The 14,813-nt window shown below is 35.5% G+C and overlaps 5 protein-coding genes and 14 non-coding genes across 19 annotated transcripts; all 19 read left to right on the forward strand.

Moving 5' to 3' along the window:
• The first annotated feature begins 20 nt into the window (after positions 1-20).
• LOC134702650 (5S ribosomal RNA) lies at positions 21-139 on the forward strand. The gene has a single exon (XR_010104462.1). It is a non-coding gene; the product is annotated as a 5S ribosomal RNA (ribosomal RNA).
• Positions 140-294: 155 nt separating this feature from the next.
• On the forward strand, positions 295-412 carry LOC134702680 (5S ribosomal RNA). Its single transcript, XR_010104491.1, has one exon. It is a non-coding gene; the product is annotated as a 5S ribosomal RNA (ribosomal RNA).
• Positions 413-2,380: 1,968 nt separating this feature from the next.
• On the forward strand, positions 2,381-2,499 carry LOC134702662 (5S ribosomal RNA). Its single transcript, XR_010104474.1, has one exon. It is a non-coding gene; the product is annotated as a 5S ribosomal RNA (ribosomal RNA).
• Positions 2,500-2,643: 144 nt separating this feature from the next.
• Positions 2,644-2,762, forward strand: LOC134702674 (5S ribosomal RNA). The gene has a single exon (XR_010104486.1). It is a non-coding gene; the product is annotated as a 5S ribosomal RNA (ribosomal RNA).
• Positions 2,763-3,807: 1,045 nt separating this feature from the next.
• Positions 3,808-4,404, forward strand: LOC134702647 (histone H1-delta-like). The gene has a single exon (XM_063563401.1). It carries the CDS (start codon positions 3,808-3,810, stop codon positions 4,402-4,404), a length of 597 nt encoding a protein of 198 aa, XP_063419471.1.
• Positions 4,405-4,740: 336 nt separating this feature from the next.
• Positions 4,741-4,859, forward strand: LOC134702681 (5S ribosomal RNA). Its single transcript, XR_010104493.1, has one exon. It is a non-coding gene; the product is annotated as a 5S ribosomal RNA (ribosomal RNA).
• Positions 4,860-5,003: 144 nt separating this feature from the next.
• LOC134702682 (5S ribosomal RNA) lies at positions 5,004-5,122 on the forward strand. The gene has a single exon (XR_010104494.1). It is a non-coding gene; the product is annotated as a 5S ribosomal RNA (ribosomal RNA).
• Positions 5,123-6,167: 1,045 nt separating this feature from the next.
• LOC134702648 (histone H1-delta-like) lies at positions 6,168-6,764 on the forward strand. The gene has a single exon (XM_063563402.1). It carries the CDS (start codon positions 6,168-6,170, stop codon positions 6,762-6,764), a length of 597 nt encoding a protein of 198 aa, XP_063419472.1.
• A 336-nt stretch (positions 6,765-7,100) lies between these two features.
• On the forward strand, positions 7,101-7,219 carry LOC134702651 (5S ribosomal RNA). Its single transcript, XR_010104463.1, has one exon. It is a non-coding gene; the product is annotated as a 5S ribosomal RNA (ribosomal RNA).
• Positions 7,220-7,363: 144 nt separating this feature from the next.
• On the forward strand, positions 7,364-7,482 carry LOC134702652 (5S ribosomal RNA). Its single transcript, XR_010104464.1, has one exon. It is a non-coding gene; the product is annotated as a 5S ribosomal RNA (ribosomal RNA).
• A 1,045-nt stretch (positions 7,483-8,527) lies between these two features.
• Positions 8,528-9,124, forward strand: LOC134702646 (histone H1-delta-like). The gene has a single exon (XM_063563400.1). The coding sequence runs from the start codon at positions 8,528-8,530 to the stop codon at positions 9,122-9,124; it is 597 nt and encodes a 198-aa protein (XP_063419470.1).
• A 336-nt stretch (positions 9,125-9,460) lies between these two features.
• LOC134702654 (5S ribosomal RNA) lies at positions 9,461-9,579 on the forward strand. Its single transcript, XR_010104465.1, has one exon. It is a non-coding gene; the product is annotated as a 5S ribosomal RNA (ribosomal RNA).
• Positions 9,580-9,723: 144 nt separating this feature from the next.
• LOC134702655 (5S ribosomal RNA) lies at positions 9,724-9,842 on the forward strand. The gene has a single exon (XR_010104466.1). It is a non-coding gene; the product is annotated as a 5S ribosomal RNA (ribosomal RNA).
• A 1,045-nt stretch (positions 9,843-10,887) lies between these two features.
• Positions 10,888-11,484, forward strand: LOC134702644 (histone H1-delta-like). Its single transcript, XM_063563399.1, has one exon. It carries the CDS (start codon positions 10,888-10,890, stop codon positions 11,482-11,484), a length of 597 nt encoding a protein of 198 aa, XP_063419469.1.
• A 336-nt stretch (positions 11,485-11,820) lies between these two features.
• Positions 11,821-11,939, forward strand: LOC134702656 (5S ribosomal RNA). The gene has a single exon (XR_010104467.1). It is a non-coding gene; the product is annotated as a 5S ribosomal RNA (ribosomal RNA).
• Positions 11,940-12,083: 144 nt separating this feature from the next.
• Positions 12,084-12,202, forward strand: LOC134702657 (5S ribosomal RNA). Its single transcript, XR_010104468.1, has one exon. It is a non-coding gene; the product is annotated as a 5S ribosomal RNA (ribosomal RNA).
• Positions 12,203-13,247: 1,045 nt separating this feature from the next.
• LOC134702649 (histone H1-delta-like) lies at positions 13,248-13,844 on the forward strand. Its single transcript, XM_063563403.1, has one exon. The coding sequence runs from the start codon at positions 13,248-13,250 to the stop codon at positions 13,842-13,844; it is 597 nt and encodes a 198-aa protein (XP_063419473.1).
• A 336-nt stretch (positions 13,845-14,180) lies between these two features.
• Positions 14,181-14,299, forward strand: LOC134702658 (5S ribosomal RNA). Its single transcript, XR_010104469.1, has one exon. It is a non-coding gene; the product is annotated as a 5S ribosomal RNA (ribosomal RNA).
• A 144-nt stretch (positions 14,300-14,443) lies between these two features.
• On the forward strand, positions 14,444-14,562 carry LOC134702659 (5S ribosomal RNA). The gene has a single exon (XR_010104471.1). It is a non-coding gene; the product is annotated as a 5S ribosomal RNA (ribosomal RNA).
• Positions 14,563-14,813: the final 251 nt, after the last annotated feature.

Below are 14,813 nucleotides of genomic sequence, written 5' to 3' on the forward strand. Positions count from 1 at the left end.
AAAAATTTTAACACTTCTGTGTCTACGACCATATCACGTTGAAAACACCGGTTCTCGTCCGATCACCGAAGTTAAGCAACGTCGAGCCCGGTTAGTACTTGGATGGGTGACCGCCTGGGAATACCGGGTGTTGTAGACATTTTTTTGTGTTCTTATAATTTTGCATTTCTATCAAACATATAATTAATGTAAAGTTTTGCTTCTCAAAAAAATTATTATATATAAATGTTTGTCAAAAATGCTACTACCCAACCTTATATATCAAAAAATTTAACACTTCTGTGTCTACGACCATATCACGACCATATCACGTTGAAAACACCGGTTCTCGTCCGATCACCGAAGTTAAGCAACGTCGAGCCCGGTTAGTACTTGATGGGTGACCGCCTGGGAATACCGGGTGTTGTAGACATTTTTTTTACGTATAATTTTGTATTCCTACCAAACATAATGGTTCAATATTTTTTTTACTAATTTATTTGGATGTAATATTCAATGTATTTAGCTATCGAATGAAGAAAACAGAAAATAAATCATTCATAAATTTATTTGGTTTTCATACCATCTGCATGTTGAAATATTTTAAGTGAAATACATGCACGTCAAGTTATATACACTTGAGAATTCCACTCCTTCCACATGCATGTGGCTATATATATATTTTTTTTTTAAATTAGGTCTTTGAAAGGTCGTCTGTGATCATATGGTATCCGCCATTTGTCGTCATTTGAAATCGCCTCTTTCTTTTTGACCAGGGCTTATATGATTCACATTTTTTTCTAAAAGGATTCTAATTAGCAAAAATTCATTATAGCAAAAACAAATAATAAACAATAAATAATAATTATAGTTTGTAAAGTTCCAGTAAAAACTTCGAATATTTGAAACGTCTTTCATCTCGGTCAAGGAAGTCCCGTTTCGAAGTTTGCCATCTTTGTGTGCTTTCATATCGAAGGCAAAATCTAAATTTCTGGGAAGTCTCTTTATTTCTGTGTATATCTGAAAGCAAAAACATATAAAGAAATGATTTTACTACAAATTCATATCATTTTTACGGCACAATCTAGTTTTTGTGAAATAATACAACACGTTTTCTGATGAAGAATTCGCACGAGTGAAATTGACAAGTTGTACATTAATCGTAAATATTTCTTCACTCGTGGTATCTTGTTTAATTCTTATGACATATTCTGAAAGATAAATTCCTGCTGAAAATTTTCGTGTATCATTTATATAACAAAAAGTACAATTTATTTGAAACAAATGATTAAAACTTGTCGAACAAGCACACAGATTTTCTTGTCGATCTGTTTGAATTAGATTGTCATGAAAGTTTAAGGTGCTCTCGTCGAGGTCCGCGTTAGTTTGATAATTACACACTGTCAGTGATTTTTGCATATCATTGTAATCTGTCGTTCATTCGCACACATCGTTCAACAACCAAAGCCGCAAAATGTCTGACGCACCAGCACCAGTAGTAAAGACCCAGCTAAGTCACCAAAGAAGAAGCTGCAGCTAAACAAAGAAAGTAGCTACTCATCCAAAATACAGCGAGATGGTCGGAAAGGCTATATCTGCTTTGAAAGAGCGTGGAGGCTCAGCCGTCAAGCCATCCTCAAGTATATCTTAGCAAACTTCAGCGTTGGTAGCGATGCAAAAACAGTCAACACTCACTTGAAGTTAGCTCTGAAATCAGGAGTGAAGAGCAATAGCTTGAAACAGTCGAAGGGTACCGGCGCTTCTGGAAGCTTTAAGATTGGGGAAGTAGCTAAACCAGCTAAGAAACCAGCAAAGAAAGTAGTTAAACCTAAAGCAGCCAAGCCAAAGAGGCAAAGACACCTACCAAAAAGACTGCCGCAAAGAAACCTGCAGCAAAGAAACCAGCAGGTGAAAAGAAAGCAGCTAAACCAAAAGCAAAGAAGCCAGCTGCAAAGAAACCTGCTGCAAAACCTGCTGCAAATCTGCAAAGAAAGCCACAAAATCTCCCAAGAAGACAAAGGCTGCAGCTAAACCAAAGAAGGCAAAGACACCAAAGAAGAAGTAAATGAAGGAAGCATGATGCTTTTAAAGCTTAAACAGCCCTTTTAAGGGCTACCAAAATTTTTCAAAAAGAATCTGAAATTGTTGCATGGTATTAGTCACAAATAAAATATAAAGCTTGTCCCATTTTCTAAATCTCTCTTTCTTCTCTGCAATTTATTTCTATTATAAAGTCCATGTGAACTTGCTAAGTTTTACTATCTTCCCCTCTGGATCGTGCAGTAAATATTTAGTTTTGCTTCTATCTTAAACCTGAAAAAAATCTTTTTTATACAAATTCTTGATCTGTTCAAAATTGCTACTTCCTAACTTTATATATCAAAAATTTTAACACTTCTGTGTCTACGACCATATCACGTTGAAAACACCGGTTCTCGTCCGATCACCGAAGTTAAGCAACGTCGAGCCCGGTTAGTACTTGGATGGGTGACCGCCTGGGAATACCGGGTGTTGTAGACATTTTTTTGTGTTCTTATAATTTTGCATTTCTATCAAACATATAATTAATGTAAAGTTTTGCTTCTCAAAAAAATTATTATATATAAATGTTTGTCAAAAATGCTACTACCCAACCTTATATATCAAAAAATTTAACACTTCTGTGTCTACGACCATATCACGTTGAAAACACCGGTTCTCGTCCGATCACCGAAGTTAAGCAACGTCGAGCCCGGTTAGTACTTGGATGGGTGACCGCCTGGGAATACCGGGTGTTGTAGACATTTTTTTTACGTATAATTTTGTATTCCTACCAAACATAATGGTTCAATATTTTTTTTACTAATTTATTTGGATGTAATATTCAATGTATTTAGCTATCGAATGAAGAAAACAGAAAATAAATCATTCATAAATTTATTTGGTTTTCAATACCCATCTGCATGTTGAAATATTTTTAAGTGAAATACATGCACGTCAAGTTATATACACTTGAGAATTCCACTCCTTCCACATGCATGTGGCTATATATATATTTTTTTTTTAAATTAGGTCTTTGAAAGGTCGTCTGTGATCATATGGTATCCGCCATTTGTCGTCATTTGAAATCGCCTCTTTCTTTTTGACCAGGGCTTATATGATTCACATTTTTTTCTAAAAGGATTCTAATTAGCAAAAATTCATTATAGCAAAAACAAATAATAAACAATAAATAATAATTATAGTTTGTAAAGTTCCAGTAAAAACTTCGAATATTTGAAACGTCTTTCATCTCGGTCAAGGAAGTCCCGGTTTCGAAGTTTGCCATCTTTGTGTGCTTTCATATCGAAGGCAAAATCTAAATTTCTGGGAAGTCTCTTTATTTCTGTGTATATCTGAAAGCAAAAACATATAAAGAAATGATTTTACTACAAATTCATATCATTTTTACGGCACAATCTAGTTTTTGTGAAATAATACAACACGTTTTCTGATGAAGAATCGCACGAGTGAAATTGACAAGTTGTACATTAATCGTAAATATTTCTTCACTCGTGGTATCTTGTTTAATTCTTATGACATATTCTGAAAGATAAATTCCTGCTGAAAATTTTCGTGTATCATTTATATAACAAAAAGTACAATTTATTTGAAACAAATGATTAAAACTTGTCGAACAAGCACACAGATTTTCTTGTCGATCTGTTTGAATTAGATTGTCATGAAAGTTTAAGGGTGCTCTCGTCGAGGTCCGCGTTAGTTTGATAATTACACACTGTCAGTGATTTTTGCATATCATTGTAATCTGTCGTTCATTCGCACACATCGTTCAACAACCAAAGCCGCAAAATGTCTGACGCACCAGCACCAGTAGTAAAGACCCCAGCTAAGTCACCAAAGAAGAAAGCTGCAGCTAAACCAAAGAAAGTAGCTACTCATCCAAAATACAGCGAGATGGTCGGAAAGGCTATATCTGCTTTGAAAGAGCGTGGAGGCTCCAGCCGTCAAGCCATCCTCAAGTATATCTTAGCAAACTTCAGCGTTGGTAGCGATGCAAAAACAGTCAACACTCACTTGAAGTTAGCTCTGAAATCAGGAGTGAAGAGCAATAGCTTGAAACAGTCGAAGGGTACCGGCGCTTCTGGAAGCTTTAAGATTGGGGAAGTAGCTAAACCAGCTAAGAAACCAGCAAAGAAAGTAGTTAAACCTAAAGCAGCCAAGCCAAAGAAGGCAAAGACACCTACCAAAAAGACTGCCGCAAAGAAACCTGCAGCAAAGAAACCAGCAGGTGAAAAGAAAGCAGCTAAACCAAAAGCAAAGAAGCCAGCTGCAAAGAAACCTGCTGCAAAACCTGCTGCCAAATCTGCAAAGAAAGCCACAAAATCTCCCAAGAAGACAAAGGCTGCAGCTAAACCAAAGAAGGCAAAGACACCAAAGAAGAAGTAAATGAAGGAAGCATGATGCTTTTAAAGCTTAAACAGCCCTTTTAAGGGCTACCAAAATTTTTCAAAAAGAATCTGAAATTGTTGCATGGTATTAGTCACAAATAAAATATAAAGCTTGTCCCATTTTCTAAATCTCTCTTTCTTCTCTGCAATTTATTTCTATTATAAAGTCCATGTGAACTTGCTAAGTTTTACTATCTTCCCCTCTGGATCGTGCAGTAAATATTTAGTTTTGCTTCTATCTTAAACCTGAAAAAAATCTTTTTTATACAAATTCTTGATCTGTTCAAAATTGCTACTTCCTAACTTTATATATCAAAAATTTTAACACTTCTGTGTCTACGACCATATCACGTTGAAAACACCGGTTCTCGTCCGATCACCGAAGTTAAGCAACGTCGAGCCCGGTTAGTACTTGGATGGGTGACCGCCTGGGAATACCGGGTGTTGTAGACATTTTTTTGTGTTCTTATAATTTTGCATTTCTATCAAACATATAATTAATGTAAAGTTTTGCTTCTCAAAAAAATTATTATATATAAATGTTTGTCAAAAATGCTACTACCCAACCTTATATATCAAAAAATTTAACACTTCTGTGTCTACGACCATATCACGTTGAAAACACCGGTTCTCGTCCGATCACCGAAGTTAAGCAACGTCGAGCCCGGTTAGTACTTGGATGGGTGACCGCCTGGGAATACCGGGTGTTGTAGACATTTTTTTTACGTATAATTTTGTATTCCTACCAAACATAATGGTTCAATATTTTTTTTACTAATTTATTTGGATGTAATATTCAATGTATTTAGCTATCGAATGAAGAAAACAGAAAATAAATCATTCATAAATTTATTTGGTTTTCAATACCCATCTGCATGTTGAAATATTTTTAAGTGAAATACATGCACGTCAAGTTATATACACTTGAGAATTCCACTCCTTCCACATGCATGTGGCTATATATATATTTTTTTTTTAAATTAGGTCTTTGAAAGGTCGTCTGTGATCATATGGTATCCGCCATTTGTCGTCATTTGAAATCGCCTCTTTCTTTTTGACCAGGGCTTATATGATTCACATTTTTTTCTAAAAGGATTCTAATTAGCAAAAATTCATTATAGCAAAAACAAATAATAAACAATAAATAATAATTATAGTTTGTAAAGTTCCAGTAAAAACTTCGAATATTTGAAACGTCTTTCATCTCGGTCAAGGAAGTCCCGGTTTCGAAGTTTGCCATCTTTGTGTGCTTTCATATCGAAGGCAAAATCTAAATTTCTGGGAAGTCTCTTTATTTCTGTGTATATCTGAAAGCAAAAACATATAAAGAAATGATTTTACTACAAATTCATATCATTTTTACGGCACAATCTAGTTTTTGTGAAATAATACAACACGTTTTCTGATGAAGAATCGCACGAGTGAAATTGACAAGTTGTACATTAATCGTAAATATTTCTTCACTCGTGGTATCTTGTTTAATTCTTATGACATATTCTGAAAGATAAATTCCTGCTGAAAATTTTCGTGTATCATTTATATAACAAAAAGTACAATTTATTTGAAACAAATGATTAAAACTTGTCGAACAAGCACACAGATTTTCTTGTCGATCTGTTTGAATTAGATTGTCATGAAAGTTTAAGGGTGCTCTCGTCGAGGTCCGCGTTAGTTTGATAATTACACACTGTCAGTGATTTTTGCATATCATTGTAATCTGTCGTTCATTCGCACACATCGTTCAACAACCAAAGCCGCAAAATGTCTGACGCACCAGCACCAGTAGTAAAGACCCCAGCTAAGTCACCAAAGAAGAAAGCTGCAGCTAAACCAAAGAAAGTAGCTACTCATCCAAAATACAGCGAGATGGTCGGAAAGGCTATATCTGCTTTGAAAGAGCGTGGAGGCTCCAGCCGTCAAGCCATCCTCAAGTATATCTTAGCAAACTTCAGCGTTGGTAGCGATGCAAAAACAGTCAACACTCACTTGAAGTTAGCTCTGAAATCAGGAGTGAAGAGCAATAGCTTGAAACAGTCGAAGGGTACCGGCGCTTCTGGAAGCTTTAAGATTGGGGAAGTAGCTAAACCAGCTAAGAAACCAGCAAAGAAAGTAGTTAAACCTAAAGCAGCCAAGCCAAAGAAGGCAAAGACACCTACCAAAAAGACTGCCGCAAAGAAACCTGCAGCAAAGAAACCAGCAGGTGAAAAGAAAGCAGCTAAACCAAAAGCAAAGAAGCCAGCTGCAAAGAAACCTGCTGCAAAACCTGCTGCCAAATCTGCAAAGAAAGCCACAAAATCTCCCAAGAAGACAAAGGCTGCAGCTAAACCAAAGAAGGCAAAGACACCAAAGAAGAAGTAAATGAAGGAAGCATGATGCTTTTAAAGCTTAAACAGCCCTTTTAAGGGCTACCAAAATTTTTCAAAAAGAATCTGAAATTGTTGCATGGTATTAGTCACAAATAAAATATAAAGCTTGTCCCATTTTCTAAATCTCTCTTTCTTCTCTGCAATTTATTTCTATTATAAAGTCCATGTGAACTTGCTAAGTTTTACTATCTTCCCCTCTGGATCGTGCAGTAAATATTTAGTTTTGCTTCTATCTTAAACCTGAAAAAAATCTTTTTTATACAAATTCTTGATCTGTTCAAAATTGCTACTTCCTAACTTTATATATCAAAAATTTTAACACTTCTGTGTCTACGACCATATCACGTTGAAAACACCGGTTCTCGTCCGATCACCGAAGTTAAGCAACGTCGAGCCCGGTTAGTACTTGGATGGGTGACCGCCTGGGAATACCGGGTGTTGTAGACATTTTTTTGTGTTCTTATAATTTTGCATTTCTATCAAACATATAATTAATGTAAAGTTTTGCTTCTCAAAAAAATTATTATATATAAATGTTTGTCAAAAATGCTACTACCCAACCTTATATATCAAAAAATTTAACACTTCTGTGTCTACGACCATATCACGTTGAAAACACCGGTTCTCGTCCGATCACCGAAGTTAAGCAACGTCGAGCCCGGTTAGTACTTGGATGGGTGACCGCCTGGGAATACCGGGTGTTGTAGACATTTTTTTTACGTATAATTTTGTATTCCTACCAAACATAATGGTTCAATATTTTTTTTACTAATTTATTTGGATGTAATATTCAATGTATTTAGCTATCGAATGAAGAAAACAGAAAATAAATCATTCATAAATTTATTTGGTTTTCAATACCCATCTGCATGTTGAAATATTTTTAAGTGAAATACATGCACGTCAAGTTATATACACTTGAGAATTCCACTCCTTCCACATGCATGTGGCTATATATATATTTTTTTTTTAAATTAGGTCTTTGAAAGGTCGTCTGTGATCATATGGTATCCGCCATTTGTCGTCATTTGAAATCGCCTCTTTCTTTTTGACCAGGGCTTATATGATTCACATTTTTTTCTAAAAGGATTCTAATTAGCAAAAATTCATTATAGCAAAAACAAATAATAAACAATAAATAATAATTATAGTTTGTAAAGTTCCAGTAAAAACTTCGAATATTTGAAACGTCTTTCATCTCGGTCAAGGAAGTCCCGGTTTCGAAGTTTGCCATCTTTGTGTGCTTTCATATCGAAGGCAAAATCTAAATTTCTGGGAAGTCTCTTTATTTCTGTGTATATCTGAAAGCAAAAACATATAAAGAAATGATTTTACTACAAATTCATATCATTTTTACGGCACAATCTAGTTTTTGTGAAATAATACAACACGTTTTCTGATGAAGAATCGCACGAGTGAAATTGACAAGTTGTACATTAATCGTAAATATTTCTTCACTCGTGGTATCTTGTTTAATTCTTATGACATATTCTGAAAGATAAATTCCTGCTGAAAATTTTCGTGTATCATTTATATAACAAAAAGTACAATTTATTTGAAACAAATGATTAAAACTTGTCGAACAAGCACACAGATTTTCTTGTCGATCTGTTTGAATTAGATTGTCATGAAAGTTTAAGGGTGCTCTCGTCGAGGTCCGCGTTAGTTTGATAATTACACACTGTCAGTGATTTTTGCATATCATTGTAATCTGTCGTTCATTCGCACACATCGTTCAACAACCAAAGCCGCAAAATGTCTGACGCACCAGCACCAGTAGTAAAGACCCCAGCTAAGTCACCAAAGAAGAAAGCTGCAGCTAAACCAAAGAAAGTAGCTACTCATCCAAAATACAGCGAGATGGTCGGAAAGGCTATATCTGCTTTGAAAGAGCGTGGAGGCTCCAGCCGTCAAGCCATCCTCAAGTATATCTTAGCAAACTTCAGCGTTGGTAGCGATGCAAAAACAGTCAACACTCACTTGAAGTTAGCTCTGAAATCAGGAGTGAAGAGCAATAGCTTGAAACAGTCGAAGGGTACCGGCGCTTCTGGAAGCTTTAAGATTGGGGAAGTAGCTAAACCAGCTAAGAAACCAGCAAAGAAAGTAGTTAAACCTAAAGCAGCCAAGCCAAAGAAGGCAAAGACACCTACCAAAAAGACTGCCGCAAAGAAACCTGCAGCAAAGAAACCAGCAGGTGAAAAGAAAGCAGCTAAACCAAAAGCAAAGAAGCCAGCTGCAAAGAAACCTGCTGCAAAACCTGCTGCCAAATCTGCAAAGAAAGCCACAAAATCTCCCAAGAAGACAAAGGCTGCAGCTAAACCAAAGAAGGCAAAGACACCAAAGAAGAAGTAAATGAAGGAAGCATGATGCTTTTAAAGCTTAAACAGCCCTTTTAAGGGCTACCAAAATTTTTCAAAAAGAATCTGAAATTGTTGCATGGTATTAGTCACAAATAAAATATAAAGCTTGTCCCATTTTCTAAATCTCTCTTTCTTCTCTGCAATTTATTTCTATTATAAAGTCCATGTGAACTTGCTAAGTTTTACTATCTTCCCCTCTGGATCGTGCAGTAAATATTTAGTTTTGCTTCTATCTTAAACCTGAAAAAAATCTTTTTTATACAAATTCTTGATCTGTTCAAAATTGCTACTTCCTAACTTTATATATCAAAAATTTTAACACTTCTGTGTCTACGACCATATCACGTTGAAAACACCGGTTCTCGTCCGATCACCGAAGTTAAGCAACGTCGAGCCCGGTTAGTACTTGGATGGGTGACCGCCTGGGAATACCGGGTGTTGTAGACATTTTTTTGTGTTCTTATAATTTTGCATTTCTATCAAACATATAATTAATGTAAAGTTTTGCTTCTCAAAAAAATTATTATATATAAATGTTTGTCAAAAATGCTACTACCCAACCTTATATATCAAAAAATTTAACACTTCTGTGTCTACGACCATATCACGTTGAAAACACCGGTTCTCGTCCGATCACCGAAGTTAAGCAACGTCGAGCCCGGTTAGTACTTGGATGGGTGACCGCCTGGGAATACCGGGTGTTGTAGACATTTTTTTTACGTATAATTTTGTATTCCTACCAAACATAATGGTTCAATATTTTTTTTACTAATTTATTTGGATGTAATATTCAATGTATTTAGCTATCGAATGAAGAAAACAGAAAATAAATCATTCATAAATTTATTTGGTTTTCAATACCCATCTGCATGTTGAAATATTTTTAAGTGAAATACATGCACGTCAAGTTATATACACTTGAGAATTCCACTCCTTCCACATGCATGTGGCTATATATATATTTTTTTTTTAAATTAGGTCTTTGAAAGGTCGTCTGTGATCATATGGTATCCGCCATTTGTCGTCATTTGAAATCGCCTCTTTCTTTTTGACCAGGGCTTATATGATTCACATTTTTTTCTAAAAGGATTCTAATTAGCAAAAATTCATTATAGCAAAAACAAATAATAAACAATAAATAATAATTATAGTTTGTAAAGTTCCAGTAAAAACTTCGAATATTTGAAACGTCTTTCATCTCGGTCAAGGAAGTCCCGGTTTCGAAGTTTGCCATCTTTGTGTGCTTTCATATCGAAGGCAAAATCTAAATTTCTGGGAAGTCTCTTTATTTCTGTGTATATCTGAAAGCAAAAACATATAAAGAAATGATTTTACTACAAATTCATATCATTTTTACGGCACAATCTAGTTTTTGTGAAATAATACAACACGTTTTCTGATGAAGAATCGCACGAGTGAAATTGACAAGTTGTACATTAATCGTAAATATTTCTTCACTCGTGGTATCTTGTTTAATTCTTATGACATATTCTGAAAGATAAATTCCTGCTGAAAATTTTCGTGTATCATTTATATAACAAAAAGTACAATTTATTTGAAACAAATGATTAAAACTTGTCGAACAAGCACACAGATTTTCTTGTCGATCTGTTTGAATTAGATTGTCATGAAAGTTTAAGGGTGCTCTCGTCGAGGTCCGCGTTAGTTTGATAATTACACACTGTCAGTGATTTTTGCATATCATTGTAATCTGTCGTTCATTCGCACACATCGTTCAACAACCAAAGCCGCAAAATGTCTGACGCACCAGCACCAGTAGTAAAGACCCCAGCTAAGTCACCAAAGAAGAAAGCTGCAGCTAAACCAAAGAAAGTAGCTACTCATCCAAAATACAGCGAGATGGTCGGAAAGGCTATATCTGCTTTGAAAGAGCGTGGAGGCTCCAGCCGTCAAGCCATCCTCAAGTATATCTTAGCAAACTTCAGCGTTGGTAGCGATGCAAAAACAGTCAACACTCACTTGAAGTTAGCTCTGAAATCAGGAGTGAAGAGCAATAGCTTGAAACAGTCGAAGGGTACCGGCGCTTCTGGAAGCTTTAAGATTGGGGAAGTAGCTAAACCAGCTAAGAAACCAGCAAAGAAAGTAGTTAAACCTAAAGCAGCCAAGCCAAAGAAGGCAAAGACACCTACCAAAAAGACTGCCGCAAAGAAACCTGCAGCAAAGAAACCAGCAGGTGAAAAGAAAGCAGCTAAACCAAAAGCAAAGAAGCCAGCTGCAAAGAAACCTGCTGCAAAACCTGCTGCCAAATCTGCAAAGAAAGCCACAAAATCTCCCAAGAAGACAAAGGCTGCAGCTAAACCAAAGAAGGCAAAGACACCAAAGAAGAAGTAAATGAAGGAAGCATGATGCTTTTAAAGCTTAAACAGCCCTTTTAAGGGCTACCAAAATTTTTCAAAAAGAATCTGAAATTGTTGCATGGTATTAGTCACAAATAAAATATAAAGCTTGTCCCATTTTCTAAATCTCTCTTTCTTCTCTGCAATTTATTTCTATTATAAAGTCCATGTGAACTTGCTAAGTTTTACTATCTTCCCCTCTGGATCGTGCAGTAAATATTTAGTTTTGCTTCTATCTTAAACCTGAAAAAAATCTTTTTTATACAAATTCTTGATCTGTTCAAAATTGCTACTTCCTAACTTTATATATCAAAAATTTTAACACTTCTGTGTCTACGACCATATCACGTTGAAAACACCGGTTCTCGTCCGATCACCGAAGTTAAGCAACGTCGAGCCCGGTTAGTACTTGGATGGGTGACCGCCTGGGAATACCGGGTGTTGTAGACATTTTTTTGTGTTCTTATAATTTTGCATTTCTATCAAACATATAATTAATGTAAAGTTTTGCTTCTCAAAAAAATTATTATATATAAATGTTTGTCAAAAATGCTACTACCCAACCTTATATATCAAAAAATTTAACACTTCTGTGTCTACGACCATATCACGTTGAAAACACCGGTTCTCGTCCGATCACCGAAGTTAAGCAACGTCGAGCCCGGTTAGTACTTGGATGGGTGACCGCCTGGGAATACCGGGTGTTGTAGACATTTTTTTTACGTATAATTTTGTATTCCTACCAAACATAATGGTTCAATATTTTTTTTACTAATTTATTTGGATGTAATATTCAATGTATTTAGCTATCGAATGAAGAAAACAGAAAATAAATCATTCATAAATTTATTTGGTTTTCAATACCCATCTGCATGTTGAAATATTTTTAAGTGAAATACATGCACGTCAAGTTATATACACTTGAGAATTCCACTCCTTCCACATGCATGTGGCTATATATATATTTTTTTTTTAAATTAGGTCTTTGAAAGGTCGTCTGTGATCATATGGTATCCGCCATTTGTCGTCATTTGAAATCGCCTCTTTCTTTTTGACCAGGGCTTATATGATTCACATTTTTTTCTAAAAGGATTCTAATTAGCAAAAATTCATTATAGCAAAAACAAATAATAAACAATAAATAATAATTATAGTTTGTAAAGTTCCAGTAAAAACTTCGAATATTTGAAACGTCTTTCATCTCGGTCAAGGAAGTCCCGGTTTCGAAGTTTGCCATCTTTGTGTGCTTTCATATCGAAGGCAAAATCTAAATTTCTGGGAAGTCTCTTTATTTCTGTGTATATCTGAAAGCAAAAACATATAAAGAAATGATTTTACTACAAATTCATATCATTTTTACGGCACAATCTAGTTTTTGTGAAATAATACAACACGTTTTCTGATGAAGAACCGCACGAGTGAAATTGACAAGTTGTACATTAATCGTAAATATTTCTTCACTCGTGGTATCTTGTTTAATTCTTATGACATATTCTGAAAGATAAATTCCTGCTGAAAATTTTCGTGTATCATTTATATAACAAAAAGTACAATTTATTTGAAACAAATGATTAAAACTTGTCGAACAAGCACACAGATTTTCTTGTCGATCTGTTTGAATTAGATTGTCATGAAAGTTTAAGGGTGCTCTCGTCGAGGTCCGCGTTAGTTTGATAATTACACACTGTCAGTGATTTTTGCATATCATTGTAATCTGTCGTTCATTCGCACACATCGTTCAACAACCAAAGCCGCAAAATGTCTGACGCACCAGCACCAGTAGTAAAGACCCCAGCTAAGTCACCAAAGAAGAAAGCTGCAGCTAAACCAAAGAAAGTAGCTACTCATCCAAAATACAGCGAGATGGTCGGAAAGGCTATATCTGCTTTGAAAGAGCGTGGAGGCTCCAGCCGTCAAGCCATCCTCAAGTATATCTTAGCAAACTTCAGCGTTGGTAGCGATGCAAAAACAGTCAACACTCACTTGAAGTTAGCTCTGAAATCAGGAGTGAAGAGCAATAGCTTGAAACAGTCGAAGGGTACCGGCGCTTCTGGAAGCTTTAAGATTGGGGAAGTAGCTAAACCAGCTAAGAAACCAGCAAAGAAAGTAGTTAAACCTAAAGCAGCCAAGCCAAAGAAGGCAAAGACACCTACCAAAAAGACTGCCGCAAAGAAACCTGCAGCAAAGAAACCAGCAGGTGAAAAGAAAGCAGCTAAACCAAAAGCAAAGAAGCCAGCTGCAAAGAAACCTGCTGCAAAACCTGCTGCCAAATCTGCAAAGAAAGCCACAAAATCTCCCAAGAAGACAAAGGCTGCAGCTAAACCAAAGAAGGCAAAGACACCAAAGAAGAAGTAAATGAAGGAAGCATGATGCTTTTAAAGCTTAAACAGCCCTTTTAAGGGCTACCAAAATTTTTCAAAAAGAATCTGAAATTGTTGCATGGTATTAGTCACAAATAAAATATAAAGCTTGTCCCATTTTCTAAATCTCTCTTTCTTCTCTGCAATTTATTTCTATTATAAAGTCCATGTGAACTTGCTAAGTTTTACTATCTTCCCCTCTGGATCGTGCAGTAAATATTTAGTTTTGCTTCTATCTTAAACCTGAAAAAAATCTTTTTTATACAAATTCTTGATCTGTTCAAAATTGCTACTTCCTAACTTTATATATCAAAAATTTTAACACTTCTGTGTCTACGACCATATCACGTTGAAAACACCGGTTCTCGTCCGATCACCGAAGTTAAGCAACGTCGAGCCCGGTTAGTACTTGGATGGGTGACCGCCTGGGAATACCGGGTGTTGTAGACATTTTTTTGTGTTCTTATAATTTTGCATTTCTATCAAACATATAATTAATGTAAAGTTTTGCTTCTCAAAAAAATTATTATATATAAATGTTTGTCAAAAATGCTACTACCCAACCTTATATATCAAAAAATTTAACACTTCTGTGTCTACGACCATATCACGTTGAAAACACCGGTTCTCGTCCGATCACCGAAGTTAAGCAACGTCGAGCCCGGTTAGTACTTGGATGGGTGACCGCCTGGGAATACCGGGTGTTGTAGACATTTTTTTTACGTATAATTTTGTATTCCTACCAAACATAATGGTTCAATATTTTTTTTACTAATTTATTTGGATGTAATATTCAATGTATTTAGCTATCGAATGAAGAAAACAGAAAATAAATCATTCATAAATTTATTTGGTTTTCAATACCCATCTGCATGTTGAAATATTTTTAAGTGAAATACATGCACGTCAAGTTATATACACTTGAGAATTCCACTCCTTCCACATGCATGTGGCTATATATATA

This window comes from Mytilus trossulus, unplaced genomic scaffold (genome assembly GCF_036588685.1).
Source record: "Mytilus trossulus isolate FHL-02 unplaced genomic scaffold, PNRI_Mtr1.1.1.hap1 h1tg000586l__unscaffolded, whole genome shotgun sequence".
Classification (NCBI taxonomy): domain Eukaryota; kingdom Metazoa; phylum Mollusca; class Bivalvia; order Mytilida; family Mytilidae; genus Mytilus; species Mytilus trossulus.